At 36.5% G+C, this 27,697-nt stretch overlaps 1 protein-coding gene across 1 annotated transcript in view; it reads left to right on the forward strand.

Annotated features, from left to right (window-relative positions):
- ROBO2 (roundabout guidance receptor 2) overlaps window positions 1-27,697 on the forward strand; it is a 438,049-nt gene that overhangs the window by 38,796 nt on the left and 371,556 nt on the right. The window contains exon 2 of the mRNA XM_075033940.1: window positions 6,782-7,108. Coding sequence (XP_074890041.1) covers window positions 6,782-7,108 — 327 coding nt within the window. The remainder of the gene's footprint in view (window positions 1-6,781; window positions 7,109-27,697) is intronic.

Below are 27,697 nucleotides of genomic sequence, written 5' to 3' on the forward strand. Positions count from 1 at the left end.
TCATAGACAATTTCCATAACGTGCAAAATGTGGAGTTGTTTACATCTGCTAATTTGAGTAGGATTTTTCTAGGTTGTTCTATGTGAGGATAGCTTTGTTGAAATCCGAGTGCACCAAACTGTATTGCTTCTGATTTGCAAAACTCATATTATCTGAACTACCTGGAGATATGTCTGTCTATTTGCCACTTCAGGTTTTTTGTCTAGCTGTGAGATATCAGACTTTTTGTTTTCAGGTTTTATGATATTGGATTGTTAGTGACACTAGAGAGGTTGTCATGAGTGTGAAGATGAAGGAAGACATGTGAAAGTAAGTTTCCTTGGCTGAAGTAGCTCTGTGTATAGTCTTCTGTAAATGGTCTCAGAACTTACCTAAAAATACTGTCAAAATTTATATTAGTTGTGTTGTGGAGTAAAGCTGAGTTATTAATCAGAACTAAAATACAGACAAGATTTGTAATTGTTTCTAATGGTGCAACACTGAAAATTTTGACTTGTATATCAAAATATTTATATGATAGTTAAAGGTCAGATAGTTTTAAGATTATTTGAAGAGGCTTTTTGAAGATGGGTTGAAAGTTCTTAATTGGAGAACCACCTTCTTTGATTTTTGTGGAGTTTATATAACACTTTATTTACAAAGTTAGTCTGATTTCACAGATTGTGGCAATTGTATCCTAAACTGATAGCTATTTGAGTCATGATTCTTGAAGGGATCTGGACCAGATTGTCATTTGAAAGCTTTTTTTTTTTTACAGCTGTTGTTTCAGTTTAATACTGTTAAAATCAATGCGTTTTCATGTTTCCTCATTTTTAAAGCTTTTAAATAATTTATTTTTTAATAATGTCTTAGATGGTCATTATCATCTATCAATAGAAAGTTTTAGACTTTGGAGAGCCTGTGGTTATCAACCCTTCTATGTAAAAGTGTAAAATTTACTTGCTTCTAATTAGCCATTGGTTTTTACAGTGGTATGTGGCAAGATGAAAAGCTTCCCTTTGACTGGCTGATAAGAAGCCATTGTTAGTTCCCCAGTGCTATGATGAAAATATGCTAGTTGTATAATAAGTTATTGTGCTGTCTATAAACACTGTCTGTTGGTTTTCCTTCCATCCTTGACCTGAAAAGGAGTCAAAAGATGTTTGGTAGAGTTAGGCATACACTTATGCTTTGCTAAATTCCAGAGTGGTTTTGAAAGGCTCCCAAGGGAAGAGCTGTTGTGCTTGAGCTCTACTGGATTAAAAGAGAGAAAAAACCCTCTTGCTCTCTGTTTGATGCTTTTGTTACATGCTGTGTAAATATCATAGAATAATTTGGATTAGAAGGGACCTCTGGAGGTCATCTGGCACATACGTGTGTGTGTACATTCTATCTGTGTACATTTTTATATATAAATATAGACATGGTATGTTTCTTCTCAGAGCACATAAATACAAAGACATATATATACATAAACCTTTTAATTTGTTCTGCTTTTTGTAGCTGAAAGTATTCCTTGTCTCTCCTGTTATCTTTATTTTTTAAATGAATTTTATCATCTCATTGTTTAGACTCAGTAAACGTGAATGAAACCCACATTTGAATTGGAACAGCTATTTTAATTTCAAAAGCCAGAGCTTTTTTGAGAGAAAACCTCTAAGTAAGGGTGGTTTTCGTTTGTTGCTTTTTTGGGGGGGGAAGGGGCTGTGTCTGTGTGCGGGGAGGATTGGTGTGTTATTAAGTAAAGAGCTATCTGTTATCTGCTTCCAGGGAGCATAGCTATGGTAGATATTTTACTTCTTGACTGAACTCTAAATCATACTGCTTTGCAACAAACAAATCAATGTAACTTTCTTATTGAAGTGCCTTGTATTTATAATACCACTTTTCACCTGGGGAAAAAATTATTCATTTGCCTGTGAATCAATACACCAGTTTTTGGGGATATCATGCTGCTACTCACTCCTCCTCTCAAATTCATCCCCAAGATGCTATGTTCTACCACAAGCAGTGTGCTGAAATGCAAGAGCTTTTGAAGAGTGGCAAGACTCTGCAAAAAAAAGTTACAAAGCAAAGAAAGCACAAGCATTGAAATGTAAGGTTAATGAATGTAGCTAACCTATTTGTAATATGGGTGGTCCTAATGTATTTCTGAGAAGTGCTGTATGAAAAGGAAGGGAGGTAGATTTTGTTTTGTTTTAGATGAGAAGTGATCCGTTAGAAAACTTCTTAATCAAGATGCAATTTACACTATTAAAACCAGCACAGAACTGTTCTGCTCTGTGCTGGCTATTCTGATTTTGGCCTGTAATGCCGATTAGGGTTTTTTAATTATCCACCCTACCCCCTGCCAAAAAAAAAAAAAAAAAAAAAAATTGAAGCGTGATGAGAAAAATTTGAAGTGAATTAGAGTACGTTTCCATGAAGTCTTTATGGCAATTTTGGGATGCTTCCCCTGAAATACTTTAATACAAGGAATACAGTGCTTATACTGCATTATTTTCCACACTAAACAAAAAAACAAAAAAAAATATCAGAATTTTATGTCTGCTGTTTCTTTACAATTAAAGTTGATTACACCTCGCTTAGGAAAGTCACAGTTTTATACAAGAGAAACTTAATAGAATCAGCCTTCTAATAAGATTTGGTCAAATGTTTTTAATGACAGTTATTGATCTCTCTTGTCAGTGTTGCCTGCTACCCCTTCTTGGCAGACATGCACTATAGGAAAGGTGGCTTATCTGCAGATACGTGTCCTGGGGAAGTCAGGATGTGTTGCTTAATGGATTAATTTTGCTTGAGGAAAAGCTTTCAGAGGACTGTGTCATAGCTGACGCAGCTTTGAACAAAAACCTTATCTTGGAAACAGTCATATCACTGGAGTCTGTTCCCATCTGCCAAATCTCAGGGGAGGGGGAGAGATTGTAAAGCATAAATTTTCAAAATGTAATCTTTACCATGTCACTTTGCCTAGAGGAATGCATCTAGGATAATCAGCCTGATGCCAGTGCATCAGCCTGTACTGCCGTTGAGTTTTCTCATTATCTTGAATTTTTTATACATTATCTTTTGTTCAAACTAGGATGTGACTGACTGGATCTCTATTTGAGATCTCTGCTTGCTTTCAGTCAATTCTGTGGTTAAAAGGGTAGTGAAAGCAACATACTTATTCATTATATCTAACAGATATGTGTAATAAGTGTTTCTGATAAGTGCTTCCTAAGTGGAACAAGGCATATGAGGAAGCAGGAAAATGAACAGTTAACTGTGACTGTCTTTTAGTAGATTTAACTAAGTAGCTGCAGGAGTGTCTTTTTTCAAGCTTAATGTTATCTCAATCAGAAGTGGTAGAGTCTGCATAAGGGGGAAAAAACCCCAACAAAACCAAGCCTGGCCATGTGACAGATCCTACATAGCCAGACAAGATTCTGCAGACACTTTTGTAGTTATCCATCCTGTCCTTAAAGCACAGTATTCTTTTCATTGTGATTTTAATACCTTAATTTCAGATTTTTTTTTCTTATTTTGTACAGTGAAAATAACCCAAGATTCTAGAATTAAAGAAGGTTTTTTGGCATTAAAATATATCTTCAGAGCTGTCCTCTAAGTAAAACCAAACATATTCAGGCCTTTTCTTTCCTGCATCTATTATCTTCTGTTGCAGTAGATTATTATTTTTTTTCTATTACAGTTTTGCTGTTTCTTTTCCTGATAAAAAGGCCTTTTTGCACTGTCTGAGGGAGAGCATGTGTTGTTGGCAAAACTCTTATAAGGAATGCATTGGAAATGCTATCAAAAGCACAGAACAAGCTAATCATCTCTCAGACACGATATTGATTGCTTTCACTTGTAGCAGGCATAAGCTTTGAAATGTCAGTATGACTTTTTTTTTGGTTGACGTTTCTTTATTCTACTACTATTTTATAGTAAAGCATATATTATGAACTTGTCTTTCAAGTTCAGTTGTCTTTCAGGCATTACTTTTTTTCTGAACTAAATATATAATACACCTGTTAAGCATGACCTATTGGAACTATTGAACTGAAAATGTTTCAAATGTATGACACAATGGAATACATCACGTGTTTTAAACTTCCCTTTGCACAGCAATAAAATGAGAATGGTAGGGGGGATAGAATAGTAGGTGTCAGCTCTGTAGTAGAGATGATGTATGCTATTCATAGTGTTAAATGGCTGTTAGTCCTGTTACTGAAAATCTAGTTGTCTTTTATATCCAAGTGTATTAAAGCTGTGTCTTTTGGGAATGTTAAAGAAATCAGAATGTGAACCTTCAGAAAGGATATAAAAGGAGTAGTAGCCTTAGAGATCAACTGAGGACGAGCTTTTCTGTATGTAGAAAGTCAGATAGGATAAAGCTGGAAAAGAGGTGAAGAGATGCAAATAAATGGTGTGTCAGACAGCTGAATCACTGGTGGCAAGCAATGACAGGTGGAGATAAAGTCAGAAAGGAAGAGAAAGTATTGAGGAGGTTCTTGAAATCAATTCTGAGATCTGTATTATGATATACCATATCACAATATTAACATTTAAACTTGATACAATATTGTTTTTTCTTTAAAATTGCTCAGTAGTTGTAATAAAATTACTAGCTTTGCTATTAACCACCACTAGCCCTAGTAGCCATGAACATTTTGGTGACTTGAGAAATTAATGAAATGGCTATGAATTTAGTCTGTGCTGTTACTTTTCATGTATGACAGACCATTGGCTTTGTAGCTGCTTATATAAAGAGTAGGCTTAATAGGTGAAATCAACTTTTGGTCGTAATGTGAAGCTAATAAATTAAAACTGGAGGAGGGTGAAGTACAATAAATGAAAAGACTTTTCCTTGATATTTGAAAGGTGGTGGCCTAGGAGGACTAGAAGGAGAATTGCCAAATGCCTTTTTCTGTGAAGATATATGTCTATATTACACGCATGCGTACACATGCACAGAGCGCATTACTCTTAAGGTAGAGATTGCATAGTGGCTTTGTGGAAATGGAGAGCTGACTTCATTTTTATGAGAAGCAATGTAGAGGCATGAACTACTGTAATGTTGCAGAGAACCTGTTTGTCAGGCTAATATAGTCTAATTAAATATACAGTAATGAACTATATCTGAATGATTGGTGCTGAAGTTAAGAGTGCTAGGCTTTGGTTTTCTGTTGGGTGACACTGTTCTTGCATTTACTCGTCTCTACAACTTGTCTGTTAATAGCTGTAATGAGGAGCATAATAATTGTGAAAGAATTATCTTTTTCAGAAAAAGAGTATTGCAAAATTTGGCTCCTCCTTGCCAGCACCTCTCTTCCTTATTCCAGGACTTGAGTGACAGGGTAAGGCTTTGTTTGGAGAAGGCGGAGGACAATGTTCAGGCTCTGCTTCTTCCCCGCCCCAGGCAGTGGGAAGGCAACTAAGTGTAAAGGAAATACAGAAAGGCAGAAGAACAGCGTGTTGAAGTGGCTGCACAGGAAAGGCCAGGGCAAGGCACAAAGTTGCTATTGTAGAGGGCGCAAAATTCGTATTGTAGAAACTTCATATTATCAATACCTAGTAGTCCTTCCTGTTAGTTATGAAGGCTTAATGATGGCATATTCATCATCAGCATTGTAAAGTGAAAAATAGTATTCTGATGGGCAATTGAAAGAAGAAGGTACTTTGGGTTGTATTACTTTGCAGTGATAGAGGGAGTAATTTCTTTTCTTAATCTTTAGTACTGAAAAAAAATTAAGTGGAAAAAGTATAACCACATTCTTTCCAAGGTATGCTGCACTCAGACTGAGCCCCTGGATCACTTTCAGGGATAATCTAGGGTTCCATATCCCTGGTTAGATACACTATGTAGAAATGCTGGAGATGTTCAGCTTTCAATAACTGTGTAATCAGGGTTGTGGTGCAGTGTTGGTAGGAATTTAGGGATACTGCAAGTGGGTTAGAAAGTATGTTTGCAGATAAAAGATAATGGACACCAAAAAGCAAAGTGAAGAAAAGGATGAATGTGGAGAGAAGAAAAAGGACCTATAAAGATTTCCGAGACACTGGTGTTCGCAATGCACTTTCAGGCACATGCATGCCTATATTGTATTTGTGTGTGTGTGTGTGTATGCATGCAATCCACTGGACATTTCTGAAGTGCAGTTGACATTTGAGATTTCCAAATAAAATGAAGCTTATGAATTATTTCAGACACTTTGAACAGTTACTGTTGCCAACAGTTGTACTAGAAACCTATGAAGGAAGGAATACTTTTCAGGTTTCAGTTGTGGTGTTTTGTTTGTTTGGTTTGGGATTGTTTATTTTGGTTTCTTCCCCCCCCGTCTGTTTCCATACCTGGGCTGTCAGTGGAAAAGGCATACAAAGTGTACATATACCAATGGGTGGTAAGACACACTGGTTTTGGATGTCGATCTGTTGAGTCTGGCAGATGAAAGGATGGGAGAGCAGGAGCCAGGAGTGGAATCCGGAAGCACAGAGGAATCTAGAAGCAAATGTAAATAAAAAGATTATTGGAACAAGGAAAAGATTGCCATGCATTTATGTGTAAGAGATCCTCCTTTAAGCCCAGTCTGCATGTGGTATGGATTTGATAATGCCTTAGAGGTGTATATCTGTAGTCCAACTCAGGTTTTTAGGTTTGAAAATGTCTGATAGAGTCTCTGATACCAGACAAAACAATATCAGATGTGTACACGTTTTCATATTTTCTTTTTTTTTTTTTGAAAATTTTTGTGCCATTAAGAGTAACTTGTGAGAACTCTTTATGAAGCCTAAAGGCCCCTCTCCTTTTCTTTTTCTCTAGGATCCCGTCTCCGCCAGGAGGACTTTCCACCACGGATTGTTGAGCATCCTTCAGATGTGATAGTCTCTAAAGGAGAGCCAACAACTCTGAACTGTAAAGCTGAAGGACGGCCAACTCCTACTATTGAGTGGTACAAGGATGGAGAGCGAGTGGAAACGGACAAGGATGATCCACGCTCCCACCGCATGCTGCTGCCCAGCGGATCTTTATTTTTCTTACGTATCGTGCATGGACGCAGGAGTAAACCTGATGAAGGAAGTTATGTTTGCGTAGCAAGGAACTATCTTGGAGAAGCTGTGAGTCGCAATGCATCTCTGGAAGTGGCATGTGAGTAGTTTTATATGATTAGCACTGTGTAAAACTTTATAGTTGCTTTTATGCTGTCATCTAGCACTTGCACACACTCAACAGTCTGGGAGATAACAGATGTAGATATGTATGGCATTTTGTCATTAGCTATAGCTTTTAGTCAAGGCTTTTTTACATGTGTTTATACAGTAGTGGTGACCACACGGAGTAAGTGATTTGTACTGAAGCAAGGTTTTAGCCAGTGTATAATCATGATTGGCACAAACATGGACAAAGGCTAATCTTCCTCTGAAGAATAATCCAATTTTTTAAATTATGACTAAAGTTGGTTATACTGAAACTAATGTGGAAAAATACCTATCATTTAATATGAGGTGCACTGTCCGTTTCTCTTTATGTAGTCATCTGTTACCTCAACAGAAGCAGACAGCTTCTTGGTGACTCATGTTCTGTACTGCTAGAAACCTCAATATATGCTCCTCTATGATAAACTTGATACAGGCCTCATTCATTATGTGAATGGCAAGTGAAATTGTTGGCCATTTCTCATAGCATCCAGAGCAGCCTTACTCTTTATCGATTCTCTTTGTATTAACAGAGACGCCATCATGGCTCTTTCAGAGACCACCTGGCATGCATGATCTGCTTCCAGTAGAGTTAGCAGAGACCTTTATTATATTCACATAGCAAACAAGCTCATCATATATAAAATACAACTGTTGCATATTATTTTTTGCTGCTTAGTTATATGGGTTGAATAAACACTAATCTTTTTATTCAGAATATCAACTAAGGGTAGCTGTGTATCTTCACAGAGGTGTTTTTTAGTAAATTTATGAATGCTGTGCTCTTGCTGGACTTCAGTTTTTACCCCAGAGTTCTTCATGAGGCAGTAGCTTCACTAAAATGTGTTTGACTGAAGTAGGGCTTTAGCACAAACTTGTATTGGTTAGTTGATAAAGAATGGATTTAAGTCCACGTTAGAAAGTATGTTGGTTTAAAGGGGGAAAAAAAAAAAATCACAGAAGAGAAATCTTTATTCCTGATGTAGTCTGTAGACTATTATAGCTAATGTGATGTGATCTTGAGGCTTCGGTCTTCTCAAATTGCAAAAAATGCCATTTTTTTAATATTTAGATGGTGGTATAAGCCAAGTAGAACAGACTTGTTCACTGTCTTTCACCTGTCATAGCCTAGATTCAGAATTGTTTCAAATAAAAAAAGAAAACAGTTTTGGCACACATTCAAGGCACGAGTTAATGTATATCTGCCAATAAAGGCATCACAATGTTACTCAGTTTTGGTAGGTATTTAGGAATTGAGAAGACCACCAATTTAAGGAAGGCTGAAACCTGTGTGAGTATGAGTCTAGATAAACATACTGGATTATTTCTGTCTTTGTACGTGTGTTTTTTAAACTGTCTGAAAAATCCTGTGAGAGAGGCATAAACACTTTGAAATCTTTATTGCAATCCTGTTGAGATTCAGGTACTGTTGAAGTTCAGAAGATCATTCAAGTTAAACCTTGAGTCATCAAATTAAAGTGATTATTTTGAAATGTAAACGTGTGCTATATTTCATCAGTTTTCACTGATCCCTACTTCACTGACTGCCGAGAGACTCTTGTTACGATATCCCCAGTCTCTGGAGTTACTGTTTTAACCACTGTAGCTGGTGGCAGGTCATGCATGAACTGTATGTGAGATAGTAGAAGACTTAAGAATAATACAACTGTGTTTCATTGTCAGAGGTATTTTAAAGCAGATCATAGAACATGAAACATGAGATCTGAAACCCTAGCCAAAGTTTTTGCAATAGCAACATGCATCTGACACCAGATTATTTTACTGTTTTCATAGCTTTGAAATTTAACTGACTGAATCCCTGAGTTAAATGGTTTAGCAGTCTAAAGCAGGCACTCCTGTTCCACTTCAACAGCGTTTTGTCTTTCCTTGGGCCATAGTGTGGCTGTGATTGCAGGAAGGTCTTCATCAAAGAAAAAAAATTAAATAACACGTACATTGCTTGTTTACTTAATTTTAGAGATTCTGCTGGGTTTATATTCACTGGTTTTAAAAAGCATGTGGCTTGACGTGTATCAAAGGCATCCTTTGGAGGATGATAGCAAAACTACCTGATCTCTCTTGGTTTTGAGACACTTTTTAGTATGATTTTTGGTTCTAAATCAAGTTTTAAAGTGACTTTCAGAGAACAGTTATTTTAAGCCTTTTAACCATTTTTTCTAATGTCAGCATTTCTGGACTGAAGAGGATGGGCAGGTCTGTAGCAGCCCTCTTGCACGCTAGGGAAATGAGTCGTTGCTGACAGCCTGTTGTCAACAGTGAGTCCTCATTCACCTGTTCTTAACTGCTGCTGAAAACTGTTGAGTTGCCTGGATACTGCAGCCCTGCCCAAGGGAGCCGGGACAGCCGTGTGTGATAGGGTTTTACTTGTGCTATCTGTAATGGTGTTGAAAACTGCTCTTTCCACACTAAGCCAAGCTGTTTTCATCACCAGAAAAAGGACAGTTGTCCTTTGCTGACAACAGGGTTTTGGATTATTATCTGACTGTAGGTGGCCTCAAATTGTGCCATTAAAGACAAACTGCTGCTTTTTACAGGTTTAAAATGGTTGAATCTGCTGTTTTAGTGAAAGAATCAGTAATTGGTTTACTTTGCTTATTAAATTGTCAGTCACCAATAATGTGCACTTGCAACTTTTGAATGATTTATGAAGATATATTTATTGGTTTTATGCATCTGTTAAGTATGTTCATGCTTACGCATTCAGACATTCAGATGAAAAACAGTGTTAACTGTGGTTCATTTCCCCCCACCCCGCCCCGCCCTGTTTTTTCCCCTCCATGGGCACCTGCCACAAAAGCAGTGGGATTGATAATCTTCTGATATGTCCGTATTTATGTGTAAAGACAGAAGAAAAACTCTTAAGTGAAATTCAGTTGGGGCACACAGTGATTCAGAGCATAGTGTGGCCCATCTTGCATGCAATCATTTTGTCCTTTGTTTTTTTTGAGTGATATTTTGTGAGTTGCTGAAGTCCCTAAGCTCTTTTTGATCAAGTAGCAGTTAACACCTTTCCAAAACATGATGAATTTAGGTACCAGCCCATCCAAAGCATTTAAGTGTGCTTTTAAATCCATGCCTATTCAGAGCATGGGCGTACAATCAAGGGCAGATATTTTTGTGCTGATACATGTCCTTAGAAAAATTGCTCTGTGCCAGTGAGACTGTGGAGAACTGTGATTTGGGAAGTTACTTAAACATCATTAAAGTACAGAATGTGCTTTTAGAATTTTTTTGCCTTTAATTCAGAAAGTCTTTATTCCAGAAGACATTTAGGAAGAAATAGGAGTTTGTATTTGAAGGCACAGTTTAGGATTGATATTACTTATTCTATTTCACTCTTCTTTTAATGCATTAATGCATGGTGTGCTTTGTGTATGTTACTTTTTTCAGTAGGACCTTTCCTCAGAAGGAAAAAATAATGCTAGCAGCAAAATTGTTCTTCCCCTGTGTATGTGGCAAATTCTGATGTAGTATTTGTATGTTTTATGGTTAAATCATTAAAAATAGATGTTCTAGTCCTAAAACAATTACAAAGAATTGTATTCAGAAGAGTAAAACATCTTTCTTTTGATTTTGTGTATTAGAATATTTTTATTGAAACTGAGCAAGTGTTGGCATTAATAGAAATATGTCAATGCTCAGATTTTCTTGGGAGGATTTTAGAAGGGGAAGTAGGCTTGAAATAGTTTGATCTTTCATGAAACTGCTTTCATATTTGAAAGCAAGAAGTTTTAAAATAAAAGCACTGTTTTTCACAACGTATGAATTGACACAATTGAACCTATGTGGTGCAGTTTTCCAGTGGGAATATCAGGAGACACATTTGCAATTGCGACTGTCGCTAGGATTTCAGTTGCAAGCACTGGGGTGCCACATGTAAGCAAGTGAAAGAGCATGAGGGTCCTCGCACTGACTCAGGCTGCCTCTGATCTAGCCTGAGTCAGCGGCAGCCCCCAGAGATAGCAGCTGTAGCCCCAGGTGTTAAATATATGACAGCAGCTTGATCTATCGACCACTGTAAGAGGGGGCTTTGGCCTAAATGAAAATTCATGAAAAATTGATGAAGTCTCTAGATTATTTTTTTCCCTTTTCCTTTTCCAGTGCTGTGCCAATGCAGTGAGGGGAGATTAAATGAGGTGTTGAACGCTTTAGTGGCAAGGAGGTTGTGGTTCAAAGGCCAGGGGTCAAGGGAGGGGAAAAAAGACCAATTTTCTACCTTACTTTCCTTTAAAAGAAAACATGTGGCTTTTCAGATTAGCTGGGATTTGCTGCCATTTTAATATAAGAATAAAGCTCAGGAATATTCACAAATAAGATTCTTTTCTGCATGGGTTGGCAAAGGGTGGGAGTGTGTGGGTTGTTGCTAATAGAAAACAGTGGAAGACTGAGTCATAATTCAACTGGAGAACCAGAAATAGATTGAATTTTGTAATGGCAGTATAAATTTGGGCTTCCATCTTTCTGAGTCTGTGCTTGAACTGAAGTCATTTGGAGAAAGAAGAGGTCTTGCATTATTTATATGTCACAGATTGCTTGAATAGCAGGCTTTGGAACACTCTCCAAACAAAATGATCCTGTTTATGGTAGATCCAAAACTGAATTACGTTTTTATCTGTAACAAGAGAGGTTATAGTAGTATGCTGAGTTTAGTGTGAAGAGTCACAGGTGTATTCCAAAGCAAGCATAAGCCAGATCTTAAACATGGGAGATAGTAATTTTACCAATAAACCAGATATGTTTTAATAATCAGTGAATAAAGGCTGGGAGGTATGAAATATATGCTATGCAATCATTTGCGTATCATGATGCTAATGACTGTTTGCTGGAGCATGTGCAAAAGGCTGCAATATGTTCATAATAACGGAGTTAATAATTTCATTTGAGGTATTCAGCATAAAGACCACCTGTAAAATAGGATTAAAAAAAGAGCGAAATGTATGTGACTGTAAAATGGGTGGATGATTTTTTTCATCTAACTTCTGTTCAACATATGAGTTAAATATGAAAATTGTTATGAAATCCGTTACTGGTAATTTCAAAGTCTGATTTGCTTTGGGGTTACCCTCATGTGAACAGTACATCCTGTTCATTTACTTACACCCCTCTCATGCTCATCCTTCTAAACAGAGTGTGAAAAGCTTCCTGTCTGAGCTGGCAGTCTTTTGCTCTCATCAAGACAGAAGTAATTATTGTAGAAATTGAAATGCTGGATACTGTGGTCCTGTGGATGAGCTATATCAGGACATTGAAAAGCATTGCGCTTTTTCTTATTCTACATTTCTCTAAGAAGAAGCCAAACCATGGCTATTAGCACACTTAATGAAAATAAAATTCCCCTCGTAGAAGAAAATAAATAAAATTGTGTCTGATTAGATAATCTGAGGAAAAAGCAAATTTCATAAGATGCGGGGGAGCACTTCAAACCTCTGTACTTCTGAAGCTTGCTGTAAGCAGTTTCTGTGGATTAGGATGAAACCATTGGGAATACCATTGTTAGAAACCATTACATAATACAGCATTTCTGTATAGGATGTAATTTAATTCTTATAGTTACTATTAGAAATTAAAGAGGTTAATAAATACCAATGAGTAAAGCCGTATCAGATAAATCAAGACCTGACTGATGTCTCATCGCAAAGTTGCCTTTTGAGCCAAGAAAGTAGTTCTGATTATTTACTTTAGTTTAGCTTTTAGCTGAGGATGTCTTTCTGCTGCTTCTGAATTCACCTGGGATAAGAAACCTAGATATTTGAGAGGGTGTGGTTTTTGTACCAGTAGCCAGAGTGAACTAGAATTTTTATGATAGAGATGCTCTTCATTAGGATAAGCTAAACTGTATCTCCTGTCATTAACACATTTCTCGCAAACTGTTTAAGATTGTGCTTCAGCATCGATGCCTTCAACATGGACAAAAACAGTACTTCCCGTCATCATCTGCTAGGATTTAGACCGATAACTGCATTGTTACATCTTTATTTCTTATCCTTTGAGCTCCACCTGGACATGCAGATTTAAATGTTTAGTTCAAGGCTAAAAATGCTAATGACTCCTCACATTTAAGAGCTATCACACTGATGGTAGATCCAAAGATATTTAACGTGATTTCAGTCATAATATCAAACTATACAGTGCCTGCAGGTTTCTTCAGACCTTGTTCTTGTTCTTCATTTTCTTTTTCTTGCTCTTTTCATACTGTGGTCATCTTATAATAGATTTTTTTGATAGGTGTTCACAGCACAATGAGCTCTAAAGAAAGATATGCAGGTTCACACAAAACAAGCATGCTTGGGTACCAGAAGAGTGTTTGCTGTGAGCACTTAAGCTCAGCTGGTTATATGTGCCAAGAAGTGTACACCAGCCTGGTAAAAAGTTTCCTTAACAGCTGGAAGTTGGTTCCATTATGTGAACTAATACCTTCAGAACAGGTCAGTGTGTCTTTGCAATGGGCTCTCATGCGCTGTGTAGTCATACAGTCTGCTAGCATTCCCAGCATTTCTGTAGCAGAAATAGTTTCTCACATCCAGAAATGGTTAGAGAAGCTTTCTGTAGGATCTCTAATTTATTTCTGGAATTCTTATGCCCAGGATCTACACTTTTTTCCCCACCTAACAGAGAAGTTTCAGTGTCACATTTTTAGAAGCTATTTGCAGTGTGCTCAATCTGATTCTACTTCTAATAATTTATTGCACATTTTCTCATTTGATCTTTATTGGCTTCCTTCTTCCCCTTGCCTTTGATTTTATTTTTTTAAATCAAATCCTACTGTTTATGTATCTTTGAATGCTCTATCTGAGAAAATGTTGACAGCTAAGGAACTACTGATGACTTACAGAGACCTTGAAAGAGATCAGCTATTGGCTGATCTATTAGCGTGTGTGTCGTCATGTACTGATTTTTTTTTTGGTTGACATTTCTCTGATTTTTAGTTCATCTGGGAAATGAAGGAGAACAAGATAATGTTGCATTTTTACAACTCTGTTCCTTTTGCTCAGAAGCTTATAAGCACTATTTGAATGTTAATTGAAATATTAGCTATTGTTGACATATGCTTCAGTCATGTACTATTCTACGATGTCAGATAGGCTGAAAAAAAAGTACTCATTTGAAGCCCTACTTCAGACCATTCCTTTGCAAATGTTGCATGATCTCAATTCTAACAAAGTTCATTACTATGGTAATTAACAGTAATTATTAGGGTGAAATTGGTGGATGTTTTATATATACACATATATATACACGTGTATATAGTTTTTTTATTCTCTTAATCATTATATTTGTTTGAGAACACCAGAACCTTATCCTTCTTCCTTATTTTTTTTTTCCTGTTTTTGTTCAGATTGTTCTTCACCCTGTTCCTGTTCTTAGAGGACTAAAATTTAATCATGGCTTTGGTGATACTTCCACTTCAAATGCTCCCACAGATGTTATACTTTGAATAAGTTTCTAATTTTTAATATTTGGAATTTATGTGGGAAATAAAGTGGTGCTTTTGTTCTACTCCTCTTGCTTGAATTTCTCAAGTGGCACTGAGGTGAATGTATACTGATACTTTGGAAATTGCTTCATCATGTTAGAGGAGGGAGGCATACACAGTCACTTTCTGCTGTCTCATAGATCTGTCTGCCACTGTACAAAGGGATGTAGAGATGTAAAGAATTGGGAGCCTTGGATCACTGAGTCCCCTGTATTCTACATAGCTGTATTTTGTAATTCTATTCAGAAATATTTCAAACTGCACTTTGAAAAGTAGTTTGACTGGTTTCCCCTTTGTCCCTGAGCTCACTCTGTTCCCTGTTTCTGTTGGAAGACTGACTTGGAACTTAGGTCTTCCAGTGGTGAGAAAAACAGTTCTAGTATTTCCAATGTAAACATAAACATGGTTTATTTATGCTGCTGCTTGTGATCTGATTTTCCTTTAGTTTAGTTGTTTTCTCTCCTTTGTATTTCTAGGCCACAGTGGTATCACTTATCTCTACAATTGCTAAGTTAAAGAAGAAAAGCTCATGTGTTCTCTTGGAAAATACTTGCTTGATCCTAGTAGTCATTCTTCACCTGTTCTAGTCTGCATACATTTTCTGAGACATGGGTGGGTAGATTGCATATAACGTTTCAAGACTTGCATGCTGTGCATTATGAACTAATGTTAATAACTACTTTCACGGTTCTCTTACCTACCAGTCCTGTGATCATGTTTAACTCTTTTAAGCATTTGGTAGCTCATAGTCATTCTATAGTAATCTGATGCAGATCTTTTTCTTCCTCTGTAATTTGTAACAGATGAGCTTCTGCTTTACTGTAAACTTCCCTGTGATCAGTTTGAAAGCGTATGACCTTGCACTTTCTATTACTCCACTTCATCTAGTGTCTCCTACACTAGTCTTCAATGTCATCCAGTTCTTCCTGTTTAATGTGATCCTCCTGTTGGTCCTGCTGGGCTTGTTGCCTAACCTTGTATGCCAAAGTAGAAGGTGGCCTTGGCATTCAAATTTGGCAATTTCTTAATCCACCTGCATCTTGCTGGAGGACTTTGCTTCTACCAGTTGGACTTGAACTTGCCTCTTGCAAGTTATGCAAAATCATTTGATGAAATAAATGGGAAAGAAACAAGTTTCTGTCAGCCTATGAACAGAATACCAGCCCAGCAAGGTTAAACCATGTGAACATTGTTTGTGGGAAGGAAATAATTTCACTGATTCTTATTCTGCTTCAGTTACAATCTCAAAACACTAATCCATACATGAGAATCTGAGGAAAAATATCCCTGGCTTGAGCGGATAAGGTGAGTAACAGTCTTGCAAAAGAATTTACATTGGTTAATCTTTTGAATTATTTTTTAGATCATAGCATATGCAAAAAGTTCCCCATCTGCTGTATACATGTACACACACAAGTATAATTTAGAAGAACATAGCTGTGGAAAAAGAACAAAAGAATTCATTGCAACTCTCTGACTTCAACTTTTGGAAGTAATTATTCAGTGCTATATGTAGTGCACTTGGTGACTGACAGTATTATAAATGCCTAAAGCTGACAGATAATAGGATGATCACTTTGTCTTTTAGCAGAGATGGATATTAAATGGAACTTTAGGTGCAGGAACTTTAGAATATAAAAGTTCCTGTGTTTTGTCCAGAAGAGCACCACTGAGGTAGTTATAAAAAACTTAGTTTTTATTTTATATGGAAGAAAGAAGTTAGTAATGATGAAAGAAATAAAAGAAATCGGTGTCCTCAGGACAGCTTTCAATTTATTTCCATGGAAGATGCAAATTCTTCACAGGTTTTACATGCACATACAGCCTTTGGAATACTCATATTATCAGCTGTTAGTATGAATAGAGATTTTGGTTGCAGTATGGTCACACAGTGGTTTTGAGAATGATACATTTTTATTGTTTCTTAGTTTTCAGGAGACCTTTCCTCTTTTACATCGGTGGCAGTGGCATAATGTCCTACTGGGTCATACCAGTTGGTCTATCTAGCATAATGGTCTACCTTGGATAGTGACAGATGCTGTTTAGGAGAACACATGAGCTTAAACACTTTGAGTGACTCATTCCCCTCATGGATTCTGGGGAAGTACAATTGTTTTTCTTGGTTGGAATCTGAAAAAGACACAGGTAGTAGAAAACCTGTAGTAGTTGAAAGTAGCTGGTATGGGTGAAGCACTGTGACCTTAGTCATTGAGATACTTGTTATCTTTACTGCAAGATTGTCTTTATGAAAGAGATGTGTACAGACAGTTAAGTTTTCTTTCTCTGCACCTCTTTTCTCTTGAAGTATAGAATATTTAGAATGTTAAGTTGATAGCAAAGCCCATATGAGAGCACAGTTTGGGTATAAACTAGAAATTACTGAAATAAACTGGAAAGTTAAATGAACCTTTTCAAGGTATGTTAGGATGGCTTTTTCTTCTAGCAAAGCATCTTGGTTACTAAAGAGTAAATGGCAAAAGAATTTAACTTGAAATTATTTTTTTAAAGTATTTGCTTTTGTGTTCCATCTACGCTGTTTCTGTCTTCTCATTTTTATATATTTCTTTTATATTTCAAATTTAGCATCAGCACCTAGAAATCATGTCTTCCTCAAGTAGTCTAATTCTTGGGTTGATTAAATTATGTTCACTCTTTGGATTGTTGGAAGGGGAGGTAAGTAGCCTGCAGTTTGGACACTCAGCTGGGAAACATGATTTAAGTCACTCTAGATGCTAAAGATACATGTGTTATAGCCCCTATTCGTTCAATTAACACATATACAATTCTTATTCTCCTGGACAAGCAACTTAATTTCCTGATTAAAACGTGTAAATTCCACTCATAGAGTTGCATGCCTAAAAGTCAGTGGTGGGAATACTAAATATCAGTCATGTTTTCTTTGAGATTCAGAGCCATCTGTTCAAACTCATGTATTATGTTGATTGCAGAACCAGGAGCAGAAGCCAAATATTTTGATTGGTGGTATCTTAAGAGTATGAGGGATATTCTTCATTTTATTTGCCTCCCTCTGCCTACTATAAAAAACAGGTGACACTCATCATGCTTTTGTTCAGATTGTGTTCCCATTTGAGCAACATCTGATTCTGAATGTATTAGTTCCTGTAAATTTTGGACTTTTAACAAATCTTATATGTATTACGTAAACTTTGATTCTATAAATCTTACTGAAAGATGTGGAAACACCCCACCCTCCGGGAGCACTTCATATCAATAAACTTTTCAGAAAGTGGGCCATAAGGAAAGAAATTGCAGAAATCCAAACAAAAAGGTTTCCTCTGTCTCTAAGAAATATTGACATCTTACAAAACCAAAGCAAAAAGCAAACCAACCAACCAAAAACCCCCACCCCTCACCCCCCAAAAAAGCAGGAAAAAAAACCCAAGAAAAAAATGAGTGGTGGTGGTACAGTTTAATCTGCAAATTGTTGTAGAATTACTTCTTTCCCTACCAATGTCATTAGTCTAAATATCTCCACTGAAGCCCATGCTTTTACATTTGTTGTTAAATTGGAAATGGGGAGTTTGGGACAGAGCCCTGGATTTTATCTGGATTTTCTTATCAAATAACTTGGTCAAATTGTAAGGACTTGTTTTCACTTGCTAGAATAAAAGCTTGCCTTTGACTATTCTTTATATAATTCACTTGCTAATTTTGTCATTCATCAAAATATTTTGACTTGTTACCATAAATACACTGTGCATATGTGCAGATCTAGGTTTATATGTCACTTTTCTCTTTATATGCTTGCATACTGAACAAACAAGAACTTGGTTTCTGTCTTATCATACCCCTTTCCCAGTTGTTTTATTCCAGTGCTGCAGATGTGCTTAAAGATAGTTTAATAATACTAATTTTCATCTCTCTTGGAAAGAATTTCGCTTTTGCAGAATGCTTCATTATGAGGAATGGATGTAAAAAGTGGAAGTTAAGAGCTATGAGAAAGGAACAGTTTTGTATCAGCATGACATCAAGTCCCTATGAGTGACATGCAGAACTGGTGAACAAACAGGATATAGTGTGCAATGTATTTATTAAAAACACATTTATTTGCTAAAGTTATGTGAATATGAACTCTCAAGCTACAATGAAATATTGGGAATATTGTTTAGGATCTGTAGGCTGTACAGTTATTTAACTGTATTATAATTTATATATATAAAAAAATATGTGTATATATGTGTGAAATACATATACACTATAAACATATCTTTTTAAAAGTAGGCTCTATCATTGATGCACATTAAAATTCTTAAGTGATGGATACTGTTGGGGTTTTAGTGTCATCTGTCACTGTGCTTCAGAGAAGCTTCTTTGTCAGGCACACAGTGTGCACATTACAACTGGGGTATGAAATGTATGTATTTCCATCCATTCTCACTGTATACTAAAGCCAGTCTATGACATTGTGTACTCTTTTTGATCTCTTTCCATTAGTCCAATACATATGCAAATAATTACAGAAGAAATACTAAGTTGGTAATTTTTTCTGATTTTTAGTAGTCCTCTCTTCAGCCTTCACGCTTCTGCTGTGATACCTACCAGATATTTGTAAAAAAACTTTTTTTTTTTTTCTTTTTCTAACCAAGTAGACTAAAAACAACCCTAGGAACTCAAGGGGCAGTGTTAGTAAGGATCTCTACTAGTTTCCATATGTAGCATCAACTGTGGGGAATACATGTACATTAATGCCAGCCATTTTTTCCATCACCTATCCCAAACTCCTTAGTTGAGGTGACCTCTGAAGTGCCTGCTACAGTGAGTGATGGAGTTATTGAAATCCAGCGACACCATGACCCTGACCTCCTTGTGGCCTTGGTTTCACTCATCCATCTTCCTAGCCCCACAGGCTGTGATGTGCTGTGTGGAGACAGGATTAAACAAGTGTGAATAAACAAGTTCAAAGCTTTCTGTCATGGCTGCCAACACAGAACATCAGGAAGATGAGACATTAATAACTCAGTGCTGGAGAGGCATGTTGTTTTACCGTAGGAACACCTGGGGAAAGTACCACTTTCTATGTTACAAGTTTTCTGCATGCCAGGAAAAGTTTGCTTAAGACTTCTGTGAAGGGTACAAGATTTGGCTTGCCATTCTTCTTAGTCATGAAGCTGGCAGCAGTCAGACCAGAAGTAGAATACATCATCCAGAAAGGTGCTGAAAAACCTGCTATGAAAGCAGCACCCTTTGCTTGTATCGCGTGTTATTTGGGCTATGAATCATCAGAAGTGATTGGAGGGGTTTTTTTGTGGTTTTAACCTAATCTGTTTACAAGAAAAAACAGTCTGAGGTGTGTTGCCAAGATTATTCTCTTAAGGAAAATCTTAGTAGAGCAGTTTTGTACTTTGTCATAAACAAAACTAAAAATAATATGATTTCAGGTTGAATCTGTTTCTGTGGGTAAGATGCTGAAATAAGATACACTTTTCTGGTTGTGACAGGGTTTAGGTAGTGTCTGTCTTTGTCAAGACGCTCTCTTTACCCTGTGGCACTTTCTGATCAGTTGACTAGTCAGTGATTAAATACATTTATTTAGTTCAATGGGTCAGAGATGTTGTGGTGGGCAGAAAATTACTGATGGATTATCAGTTTTATCACCTCTGACACGTGGCCTTAGCATAGTTCATCATCTGAGAATTCTCAACACATTTGCCTGAGCAATAATATGCTCAGCTACCTGTGTGATCATGGATCTAGGTACTGGGAATGTTGTGTTCAGGACTGATAGGACAGATGTCAAAGAAATTAGAAGCGCATCGTCTTTTCTGGTGATAAACACACTCATTAGTACCAACTACTAAAGAGTGTGCTAGGGTCAGTAGCAAGCTTAGTAAGTTACAAAGCTGTAATTCACTGATACTTGTCTTTTCCTGGAGTGTTTCAAGAAATAAAAGTGCTTTTCAGAATTGGAGGAGCTTTGGCTTTAGAGTAAGTGAACACTTATGAGGCAGAAAATATGTAATGATTTTTTAAGTCTAAAACTAGCAAATTCATACTGAAACAGGTATCTTTTTAGAGGCCTCTTAATTTCATTCCTGTTACACAGAAAATATTATGGACTGACAGCCTATCTAAGGTTAGTTTATTTTCTAGATTCCAATCCTGAAATTACTGTGAGCAAGCCCAGTTGGAGATGTTGCACTACTGTACTTCTAGGTTACAAAAATCAGAGACTTCTTATGTTGAAATTCGTGACAAAATGGAAGGATGCCTGAGAGATCTAGTGAACAAAGAGGAAGGACCATTTTAGACACCTGAACATTGTCAAGGTTAGCAAAGTAACAGTGGCTGTCATGGTGGGGAAGTTATTCCTCCAAAAATTCCTCTAATGTTTGAGATCCATCTCCTCAGTGGTTTCTGTTGTTGTTCCTGTAATTTTTATTTATATCTTAACAAACTAAATAGATTTCCACTCTTCCTCATGGGACTACTATTCTGTTGGTTTGTCTGCTTGATCACTGAACAGAAGGTCCATCAAATATCTCTGACTTCAAAGAGGTTCAGGGAGCACTCATGCCTTCTGTATTCTGATCTTTAGAATATGAGTTGCTATTTTTTTCTACTTACTTCTCCACACTTACTTGTAGCATTATCTATCCCCATAGCATCTTCCCACCATATTTCTACAAATACTTTTCAAGTACGGGGCATAGGGTGTTAAATATAAAGCTAGTTTGAAATTGCATAGGTATTCAATAACCAGATATCCAACAGTTCTTTTATCAGTTAATTCTTTTCTTGAAGAAAATTTTTGCTACAATGTGGGAATGGCTAGTCAAACAAACTCCTGCACTTTAGCCTGTGATTTCACTGAATAATTCTTGTGTTTCTCATCTGAGTTATGCACTTCACAAAGTTACTTGATTTTTCTACTAGGTGTGCTACCTATTGTGTACAAGTAATAAGGGAGGAGAAAGATGAGGAGAGAAAGAATGGTAAATGACTGGGATGAAAAAGAAAGGGCAAGGATTTGTTAAGAAAAATACTTTTTGTTCTTCAGCAATTAAGGCCCTATGGTAAGATTTTTCTTTTTTCTGGCTTTATTGGAGCATCTTTTTTTTTTTTTTTTTCCCCCTCATTTCGGAGAGAAAAACAACTACAGTTGTTATTTCCTCCTGATGGTATATCTTTATTTCCAGTAAACACTCAAAATATAAAACAAACTTAGAGGCCCTGGATAAGAGGGACATACGCTCCCCTGTTATTGAAATAACTTAGTGTGGAGCTATATTGGAATATAGCAGTTATAGAATATCTGCTATATTCTTGTTTGTTGTGTATCATAGTTCACTGGAGAGACACTTGCAGTGTAGCTGCATTTATTTACCTTAATTTAAGGATGCTGCTGTCCTGTAACTTTGAGTTTACTAGCTTTCCCTGAACATTAAGTGATACTTAAATGTCACTTTATAGGGTTTGAATAGTTATCTCTTCCTTAAGGCATATTTTGTAGTCTTGATAATGAAAGGAGAAGAGGTATAGTTTTTCAGAATGTGTTGTGATGTGCAGTGATCTACCACAGTGGAACTGGACATCAACTTTAGCCAAGGTTACTGCTGCTGAAGTAGAACCCAGTGACAGAGTAGGTGTTTAACAGCTGTGCAAAGGGGTGTAATATGAGTGTGCTATCCTACTGTGGGCATCTCAAAGGATTTGAAAATGGTATATTCAAAATTCCATAGCTGACTTGCAGAGAAATGTCATTAAAACATCTGAAAAGTTTATAGGACACCTTAAGTTCACTTATTTATAGATTTGTGAGTTGTTGGCACTCCTATCCTAAGGTCTTCATTTTACCAAACTTTTGTGTACCTACAAAGACTAATCTTGGTGTCAGAAAGTGGCATACAAAACCCAGTCCTTCCAACAGATGCTTGAGTTAAAGCAGGTGAAAATGTACAAGTGATTTAAATCTTAATTTCACTAAGAGCTTTATTAAAGGCAATAAAAACATAATTTATAAATAATATAAATAGCACCAGCTTCTTAGCCCAAATATCAGATATACAGTATGCTATAAAAGAAGTATAAAGGGAATAATGGACATGATTTCTTCAGAAACAAGTCAAACAAATGTCAGTTCCAAATGGCTGTATATTTAGGAAAATTATGAAAATTAACGGGAAAAAAAATAAATGCCCCAAGAACGAGTGTCAAACATGGGGCGTTTTTGTTTGTTTTTCTTTCATCTCATGGCGCTCCTATGTTTCCTATGTTGTGAGTGACTTGTGAAGCAAATTTATCTAATACTCTCTTGGGCTGTTGACCTCAAAGATGCAATTGAGCATACTGATGTATGTAGTAGTGAAGTGAAATCCAACATTGGTGCAGAAATTTCAAGTTTGTTTATCGTCATTATTATTAATTTTGCAAAGTGGTCCAGACAATACAGCCAGAATGGGGTTTCACTGTATGTGGCTTTGAGCAAGTCTGACTTTTAATCTATAACCCACTGGAAAGATGATGTGAGGGAGTTTTTAGAGAAGTGTTATTTTCATAATTTAAAGTGTAATGAAGCTTCTATGTTGGCATTATACCAGCTATTAACAAATAGCTTTTATAGAAGCAAAATTGTTTGTTTTACTTCTGTAGTGGGCTAATAGTCATGTTTAAGGTTAAAGGAGTCATAACTCTTAATTCTTACAGTTCTTAATCTAGTGGGTTTTATTTCTGAGAGGCTTAAAAGCCTATTTCTTTTCCTTTCCACTTTTTTAGGTCTTTCAATACCTAATTCCTATCCATCTTTTAGATCATAAACAACTTCAGGATCCATTTAATATAGCAGTTCCATAGAGACAACCTTTAATTCCAAATAGTTTACAACTATGACACTTGAAACCTTTAATGTCACGTGCATCCAAAGGGGAAAGATGCTTTGAGAGGAGGTAAAATGATTAATTTTTCTTTTTCTTTTTTTTTTTTTCCCAGAGGATTAAACTACAGTTTTATTACTAGTACTAAAATAAGTCAGACCCAAACCTTACAGTCAGTGCTTGTATCAGTTAACCAATGAACGGATCTTGTTCAAGTTCTTAAGTTCTTTCATGGGTTCAAAATGCTGTCACAATGAAAATGAAGCTGAGTTAAAGCTTTGTAGAAACAGACTGCAGGAACGAAATTTCTTCTTTTTATTCAGTTTGTAATGTCTGTTCTATAAAGTATTTGCTAGTATAGATTTTATTTCTTCCTTTTAGCTATTATTCCTTCCACATTTTGATTAGAATGGATGAGAAAGTGCTGTGGTTTCAGTTCTTTCTTCTGCTACAGACTTTTAGGTATTACCACCCCTATTTTACAATTTGCAAGCCAATACTACTTTATCTCAAAAGAGTTTATGAGGCTATATTGCTGATGTGAAATGCTAAAATAATGCTAGTATGGTAGGTAGCTGTGAGACATTCTGCTCCTGTTGGTATAAGAGCACTGTTTACCCATTGGATATGATCAGTGTTTAACAACACATGCAGCTTTGTACACAAGTTGTTCTTTTAGCCCAGAGAGACTTCACATGCATATGGCTGCTTATTTTCTTACATGTCTGCAAAAGTACCTTAGTTTCAACTGCCTACTTGATTTTTCTATTGATAAATGTTTTGAATATATTGAGAAGGGAAAAATGATAAGAAGGCATTAATCTAGAGGGGATTATCTCAAAGTGTGGAAGAATATATGCAGTATTTGAAATGACTTTTAACCCAAGTTTGACATTTGACTTGCTTTAGAGTTGATAACATCCTTTTGAGATCTCTGTTTTATAATTGTCCTGGTTTCAGCCGGGATGGAGTTAACTGTCTTCCTAGTAGCTGGTACAGTGCTATGTTTTGAGTTCAGTATGTGAAGAATGTTGATAACACTGATGTTTTCAGTTGTAGCTCAGTAGTGTTTAGACTATGGTCGGGGATTTTTCAGCTTCTCATGCCCAGCCAGGGCACCTGACCCAAACTGGCCAACGGTGTATTCCATACCATGTGACGTCCCATCTAGTTTAGGAACTGGGAAGGGGGGGGAAGTGATTCGCCGCTCGGGGACTGGCTGGGTGTCGGTCGGCGGGTGGTGAGCAATTGCCCTGCGCATTATTTGTACATTTCAATCCTTTTATTACTTACTGTTGTCATTTTATTAGTGTTATCATTATCATTATTAGTTTCTTCTTTTCTGTTCTATTAAACCATTCTTATCTCAACCCAGGAGTTTTACTTCTTTTCCTGATTTTCTCCCCCATCCCACTGGATGGGGGGGGAGTGAGTGAGCGGCTGCGTGGTGCTTAGTTGCTGGCTGGGGTTAAACCACGACAATAATCAACCTCATTAATTCTTGTGACTTCTCTTATTTCTCTTTATTGACACATAAGATGTATTATTTTAGAAAATGAATTCCAGTTCTTTGTCACAATTCCCCATTACAAAAATGAAGTAAGGTTAAACTACACATACGCTTATAATATGACAATAGTTCCACTCTTTCACTGGGGGAAGCATGCAGGAATTATCAAGTTAGACCCTAGAATTTGCATCAATTGTTGTGATGTCAAAGCTGCCATATTAATATTCTTAGTTTTCCATTTCAGTGGTTAAGTATAATAAAGATCAATCTAATGAGATTTTAGGTACACTAAGTACTTCTTGCTTTTACAGCTGTATGGTCTTGAGTTAAAAATAAGCTTTTTCAAACATATAGTCATAACTGATAAAAACTTGTAGTTTTAAAATAAAAGGGGAATTTAACCAGGAAGGAAATTAAGTACATAAGTTTTACTTGATTTTTCTTAAAACTGAACACACTATCTTTGTATTGAGAAGTAGTGTTTAAATCTTTATAAATTTATAGAGTTTGTTTTGACCAAGTTTTTAGGTGGCCTTAGGTGAGCGTAAGAATGAAAACTGTTGTTACAAAAGAGAATTATCTTTAATGGTTATTGGGGTAGATGATGCTCATTGCTTTAATATCCAGGTGTGTTAATGTATTTTTCCCACCTAAATACTGAGAGGAAAAATAAGAAAGCCTCCTAAAAATGAATGCAGTGGTTAGATTGTTAGATTCAGAGCTGCATAAACAAAGCCTTCTCAAATTCATGACAGGAGTGTGAAGATTTTTTATATTCTATTCTAACCCAAGGATTTGTTCAGTGTACTGTGTTTTGCTAATATTACAAGCATTAAAGCATATAAAAAAAATAAATTCTTGTTATCTCTTATCCTGATAGCACAACGGTCTGGTGAAACGATGTCACTGACCATGTCTGATGGTTTTAAAGTTGAATATTGGTGGCCCGTATCTCCTTTTTCCTAACTCTTCTCCATTTCACTGGTCCTCGGGCAGGTATAAGCCTGTGTTGCTTGCATTCTGTGTATGCAACATAGACAAATGTGGATGCTTCTGTGGTGGTTGCCAGCCTGAAGCCACAGGAAATTGTGTGCACAGAAATGGTGGGCGTTTTTTAGTATAATTACATCTGAAGAGGTATCACCAACAGAGAATCAATCCCTGTCTCCTAAATGTAAACTATGAGCAGTTTGATGAATAAACTGGCCTTTCTAACTTACTAGTTTTTAAGAAATTTAACCACTCCATTTCCTTACAGGTCCCTGTGGAGATGCTTTTTAACAGAAGAAATTGGGGGTTTTAGACAATACATGAGTATTGATTATAATTTTTTTTACTTTTTTTTCTCCCTGTTTTCTTTAAAGCTTTAACAGGGTTCTAGTGTAGAAGATAATTATTTTGCTGCTACAGATTTTTATTAGGGAATAAGATACTATTGGTTTATTTTAAGCTATCTGACATTTTTAAAGACTCTTTCTTAAACTTCATTTCAGTATGAGGCAGTTATGTAAAGATAAACCAGAAGAAGTTATTTTGACTCCTTGTGGCATGTATGTTTGAAAACTAATACAGTGTGATTTCTAACAAAAACCCACTTCTTTCAGTAGCATCTTTGAAATGAACTGTCCTAGGAACTTTGGACTCTCTCTCACAAATTTACTTTTGGGTGAAGATTCAGTTAAATAAAACTGTGAAGTGCATGGAAGCAGGAAGGAGGGTGATTTGTGCTGATTTTCTATTTTTGCCTGTTTCTGACTTTTGGTTGGCATGTATGTTTGAGAGGCACTCATGGCTCCTGTCATGCCAGGTCTAGGTTGATCATAGAAATATCAAGTCCTGACTTGTTTGCTGGGGTGCTTAACTATGCTTGGGTGTCAAATCTTAGGTTGCAAGCCACCATTTGAATAGCCTAATTTACCAGAAGCAAAAGCAGGGCAGACTGATTTGTTATGTAACAATGTAGATCTGTTCTCTTAAATTGGGTGTGGCAGAGGCACATTTACTTGTGCAATGTGCTTGTTTTGGACAATGTAAAGTGAAGTATTCGTTATGTCTGGGGGGGTGTTTTATATATATATAAATCTCATTTACATATATATTTATGTAGATAAAGGGTGACCTATCAAACATTAATTCTGCTTTATTATAGTGGTGTGTAATTACATAACCATGTACATAATTTTCTGATGGACCACAGTCTGAGTCAGTGCCCAAAATGGATGGTGCTTACTTATTTTTTTGTACCTTGCTTGTTCAGTGTTTTGCTCACACTTCAATTGCAGTGTATTGCTGAAGTCTTAAATTAAGTGGGGTGGTATTTTTTCCTCTGTAAAGTTTTTAGTGCCTATCTTGAGTACAAGAAGTAGCACTAGACATATTTTGCAGACATAGAACAAAGACAGAGCTAGCTTGTGACTTAAGGAGTACTGGCCTAGTAGGCCGTGCCAAACATAGAGCTTGGGTCTTTAAGACCGACAGGAGTATTCTTTGCCCTTCTGTGACTCTCATGTGACTTTCGGCTTGTCCAGGGAATGGAATAAATGTGGCTTGATAGTGGTGTGTAATTACATAACCACGTACATAATTTTCTGATAGACCACAGTCTCAGTCAGTGCCCAAAACAGATGGTGCTTAGTTATTTTTTTGTACCTTGCTCTGAGTTTAAATCACCTACCTGCCCAAAAGATAAACCCACATTTTCTAGGA

The sequence above is a fragment of the Buteo buteo genome, chromosome 8 (genome assembly GCF_964188355.1).
Source record: "Buteo buteo chromosome 8, bButBut1.hap1.1, whole genome shotgun sequence".
Taxonomy (NCBI): Eukaryota; Metazoa; Chordata; class Aves; order Accipitriformes; family Accipitridae; genus Buteo; species Buteo buteo.